Genomic DNA, 4,491 nt, shown 5'->3' with positions numbered 1-4,491 from the left:
TACACCTTCTCAAGTTTCTAGACTGTTCTAGAAGACTTTCTTTATGTGCTCTTCCAGGCTTATGACTTGGATGATATTAGTCTCCTCATTAATGGGTGCACCTGAAATATAATATTTGATTCTTTGCCCATTCACCACTCTCGGGTTTAGATAGCCTAGATAGATAGAAAACAATAAAAGTGATAAAAAAATACATAGCATAGATAGATAGTCTAGATAGATAGAAGTCTACTCCTCATCGTCCTCGGACTCCGACGCGCCGGTATCCGATTTCTCCATCGTGATGGAGGCGTCAACCCAACGTTCATCGTCAGAGGACCAAGTCGACGATTCCTTCAGCTCCATCTGAAAGAATGCGGCTTGCTTCCCTGTACGCCTATCTTCACGATAGGCGGCTTGCTCCACCCTCTTCTTCTCTCTCTTCGCCCTCCTTTGCACGAAGAATTCGCGCTCGTTGAGGATGTCCTGCGGGAACTGTCGGCGCCACTCCGCCATGGCATGCTCGTCCATCTCAGCAATGCTGAGGCGGCGCTGCTGCCTTCGGTTCCGTCGACGATCCTCTTCGGTCACAACCCGTAGACGAGACGCGAGGTTCTGCGCCCACTCAATCGTCATCACCTCGGGGAAATTCATCTCCCTACGAGGCCTGTTGAGGCGCCATGCCGCCACGTCGTACGCGCGGGCTGCATCCTCGACGGTGTTGAACGTGTCGAGTCCGAGGTGCTTGTCGCCGGATCAGATCTCAGCGTAGAAGGTGTCGGAGGGGCGTGAGCGGACACCGCAATAGCCCGAAGTTCCTCGGCGGCACGACGACATGGCGGCGTGGCGAGAAAAGAGGCAGAGGGGCGCGTGTCGAGACGAGGGAGGGCGCGTGGCGAGGTGAGGGGTGACAGTTTCGTTGAAACGACGCGTGGCGGGCGCTGCATTTTATAGGCGCGCTGGACGCCGCACGCCAAATTTAGCGTGTGTCCACCCGCTTTTTCCCGCGCGCGCAACCGTTTTTCACGCGCCTGAGTTTGTCGCCTCCACTGGAGTGCGCGAAATTGTTCCGCGCACGCTAAAATGGAGTTTACCTATGCGCGTATTTTTTAGCGCAACAGTTGGAGATGTTCTAACAGCCTGGTAGTTTGAAGGAATGAGAAGGAAAGTTTAGAAAAGGGGGTTTGTTGGGGGATTAGGCTTGGGAAGTGGACTATTAGTCCTAATCCCACGTTTGGTGCCTGTTGGGAATTGCTTGTGGGAATTTAACATGAAAATAATCTCTTTCGTTTAGCCCGTGAGTCAAAGTAACAGAAAATGATGATGATATATTTGTTTAGGTATAAAACTGAATCCGTCCTTGTTTGACACAACGAAACAAACTGTTTTTCCTTTAATAATTCCCATTTCCTGCCCTCTGTTAAGAATAGATTAGTGGGAGTTCGCCCCCTCAATTCCTCTTCCATTTTGTCAATTCTCATACCCCTTAATCATACAAGTGATTTTTAGTCTCCAACACTTTGAATTCCCATTCCTTAGTTCAACTTCCCTCGAACCAAACAGGCTGTTAGAGTCGCTCGGTTGCTCGTAGCAACGGTTTACACATCCCCGTCGCTCAGCGCCTCAGCCTACGCGCACGAACAGAAAACAAAGACACACACTGCGCTCCCCGTCTCCACATGTCAAACAGAGCACGGCCGACACAGTCCAGATACCAAGAAGCCAGGCCGTCGCCGTAGCTATGATGCCACCCGTGGCCGTCGCCCTCGCGCTCCTCGCTGTCTGGGCGCTGCAGCCCCGGGCCGCGGTGCAGGCGCAGGTGTCGGCGGCTCCGGCGGCGGCTCCGGCGTCCAGCTGGGGGGAGCTGGACTGCACGGGCGCGCTGCTCAACCTGTCCTCCTGCCTGACGTATGTGGAGTCCGGGAGCGCGCTGACGCGGCCGGAGAAGGGCTGCTGCGGGGCGCTCTCCGGCGTCGTGGACGGCGAGGCCGCCTGCCTGTGCGGGCTCGTGGGCGGGTACGGGTCCTTCGGGGTCCGCGTCGACGCCGTGCGTGCGCTCGCGCTGCCCACCATCTGCCGCGTCGAAGCGCCGCCGCCCAGGCTCTGCGCCATGCTAGGTTTGCCCGGCGCGGAGCCGCCGGGCGGCGCGGTGCCCCCGGCGTCAGGTACGAAATGACAGTATATGCTCTGCAGCGTGCAATAAACGCTCCCTTTCAAGTGACCTTTTGGGTTTCTTTGCAAAATGTTGTCTGTCAGTAGTGTAAACAGGAAACTGATGAATGCCCAAAGATTTTTCTTTTCTTTTTCAAAGAGAGTTTTTACGCTACCTTGTACTGCTGTGATGGGGTGAGCAGTATAAGTTAAATCTGGCCGTCAATTTTTTAGGACACTATTGACTTTTTCACCTACAACTAAAACTTTCACAAGAATGATGCTACGGTGGCTGCCTGCGCTCGTTCGTAGCTATTCGTCGTCCGGACTACGCAGTTTCCACTTCCGTCGCCGCTCCTCTTCTTCTCTCTTAGCCAACCCGTCCATCATCAGCTGTTGGAAGTATTAACTCAAAGCATTTGGAAGTATGCCGCACGGTTGTTAATCATACTTTCCACAAGTGAGAAAGCCAGTAGAACTCGGGTCAAGAAAATGGAATGAAATCAGCTTTGTCATATTAGGCTTCTAGGTTGAACTAATGTAGAGAATCCTTGTATCAGAAAATATGACGTGCACATGCTCGTCTCTCCACCATGGCTACCATGGCTTGACGTTGGGGCCGGAGGAGTAGCTGCTTCGATCCACTTCTGTAACTAGGTGGTTAATCATGTGTCGAACGTGCAGAATGCCATGAGGGTCACCCTGAGTCCCAAATGGACGCGGCCGACATTGGCGGTTGGACGGATCCAAATCGTGCGGGATTTAGTTGACATATTTATCTTACGATTTTGGCCCCAAAGCCCGTATACTGCTCAGTTGTCCAGGTTATGGTCACACATATACTGCTCACGTGAACTAGCAGTATAGATTACTCCCCACCATTAGATCAAGAGAAATAAACGGTCTATATTTATCACAGGGTACGGTAAAAGAACTCTTTTTCGAAACAGAATGGACCAGTTCTCGAATTAGCTTCAATATCTCTGCTGTATGCTCAACTGTATCAGACATGTAAAATAGAGTACACTGTACATGTAAGTAACGAAGGAAACCCATAACAGAGTCATAGAAAACAAACAAAATCCGTACATGCCAACTAATGCTATTATAACATCTACTACCAGACATGCAGTAGAGTAGCGACTTGTTCAGTAGCTAAAACAGTAGAGGAACCAAATTGTCTCATGGTGAACGGGTGAAGCAAGCTGTCTGGTTCAAACCATCTTTCTGTTTTTTCCATATACTTACTACATAGAAACTGTTTGTGCTAACGAGGTGTGAACGCCCGGCAGGGTACGGCACGCCGGCGACGACGCCAGCAACGTCAGCAGCGAACGGCGGCCCCGCGACGCACCGGAGCCGAAGGCGTCACCTCCTCCTCGTGCTCCTCCCGTGCTGCGCCGCGCTCTTCACGCTGCTGCCGTAATTCCCAAGCACGCACGGGCGACGGGGGCAGCCCCCGTACCCATCCCACATCAGTACATCTGTACATGTACACACTGCGTGCACGCATCAATCAAATCGATTCAAGTCCAGCATAGCATCGGCCGTGTACACCCTGCGCTGCCTCCTCGCATTGTGGAGTGGTAAGCACTAGCTTTCGGCGCGGGTCCCGTCCATCATCACCCATTGGCTAGCGCGGGCATGGGGTCGTGGATGGGGACGTCCGACCTGCACCGCGGCTACAAATGAGCAGCCGCGGAGACGCGTGAAAGAGATTATGGGATGCGTATGTGTGTTGCGCGGCGGCCGCGGGGCTGTGCTGAACTGCGCGCCATCCCGTGGCCCAGCGCGCGCGGGGACCGGCTACCCCACTCTTATTCTCTGGCTGGCTGGCTGCGGTGGAGTTAGTATGAGTTCCGGTGGCGTTCGACGTGCCGACTGCCGAATGAAAGACTACGCGCCAGATTTGGGCCGCGCCTGGCAGGTGGATAATCGTTGTCGAGGTGAGGTGGCCTAATTTGGTCTTGGTCCTGCCTCGTCCCTTTCTTTCTTCAACTGCAAACACCCACATTTCACATCTATATTATGTTTAACTAACTCCCCGACGTGTTTTATCCGCGCGCGTCCGTTTGAATCAAAACGGATATGAAACGCGGGCTAAAACATCGATGCAAAAAACGACCGCCTGTTTTCATTCGTCCGCGGTCCATTCCCGGTCCAAACTTAGATTGCGTTTGCGTCGACGCGAACATGCACGACACTCGCTCTTCTCCTCCCCTTGAAACGTCAATCGATGGCACATCGGTCATTCTTCCCCTCCCTCATTCACACCTAACACCTCCGACCAAGCCGCCCACTTCCGCCCGGTTGGACGCTCGCCTAGGCCTTCACGTGCATCCACTCACTTTCTTCACCTCC

The 4,491-nt window shown here is 53.2% G+C and overlaps 2 protein-coding genes across 2 annotated transcripts; one reads left to right on the top strand and one right to left on the bottom strand.

Annotated features, from left to right (window-relative positions):
• Nucleotides 1-228: 228 nt before the first annotated feature.
• On the bottom strand, nucleotides 229-816 carry LOC123450568. Its single transcript, XM_045127742.1, has 2 exons — nucleotides 778-816; nucleotides 229-723 (listed from the first exon to the last, which is right to left on the bottom strand). The coding sequence occupies exons 1-2, from the start codon at nucleotides 814-816 to the stop codon at nucleotides 229-231; spliced, it is 534 nt and encodes a 177-aa protein (XP_044983677.1).
• A 549-nt stretch (nucleotides 817-1,365) lies between these two features.
• Nucleotides 1,366-3,684, top strand: LOC123448757 (non-specific lipid transfer protein GPI-anchored 11-like). The gene is made up of 2 exons (XM_045125753.1): nucleotides 1,366-2,144; nucleotides 3,423-3,684. The coding sequence occupies exons 1-2, from the start codon at nucleotides 1,721-1,723 to the stop codon at nucleotides 3,554-3,556; spliced, it is 558 nt and encodes a 185-aa protein (XP_044981688.1). The 5' UTR covers nucleotides 1,366-1,720; the 3' UTR covers nucleotides 3,557-3,684.
• The last annotated feature ends 807 nt before the right edge of the window (nucleotides 3,685-4,491 follow it).

Source organism: Hordeum vulgare, chromosome 4H, assembly GCF_904849725.1.
Source record: "Hordeum vulgare subsp. vulgare chromosome 4H, MorexV3_pseudomolecules_assembly, whole genome shotgun sequence".
In the NCBI taxonomy this organism is placed as follows: domain Eukaryota; kingdom Viridiplantae; phylum Streptophyta; class Magnoliopsida; order Poales; family Poaceae; genus Hordeum; species Hordeum vulgare.
The sequence above is the reverse complement of the archived record's forward strand: the minus strand, read 5'-3'. Positions and strand labels throughout refer to the sequence as shown.

Coding starts and splice junctions, on each gene's coding strand:
- LOC123450568 (XM_045127742.1), bottom strand. CDS start 816: ATGTCGTCGTGCCGCCGAGGAACTTCGGGCTATTGCGGT. Junction 724..777: donor GAACTTCGGGCTATTGCGGT/GTCCGCTCACGC, acceptor TCCGGCGACAAG/CACCTCGGACTCGACACGTT.
- LOC123448757 (XM_045125753.1), top strand. CDS start 1,721: ATGATGCCACCCGTGGCCGTCGCCCTCGCGCTCCTCGCTGTCTGGGCG. Junction 2,145..3,422: donor CGCGGTGCCCCCGGCGTCAG/GTACGAAATGAC, acceptor AACGCCCGGCAG/GGTACGGCACGCCGGCGACG.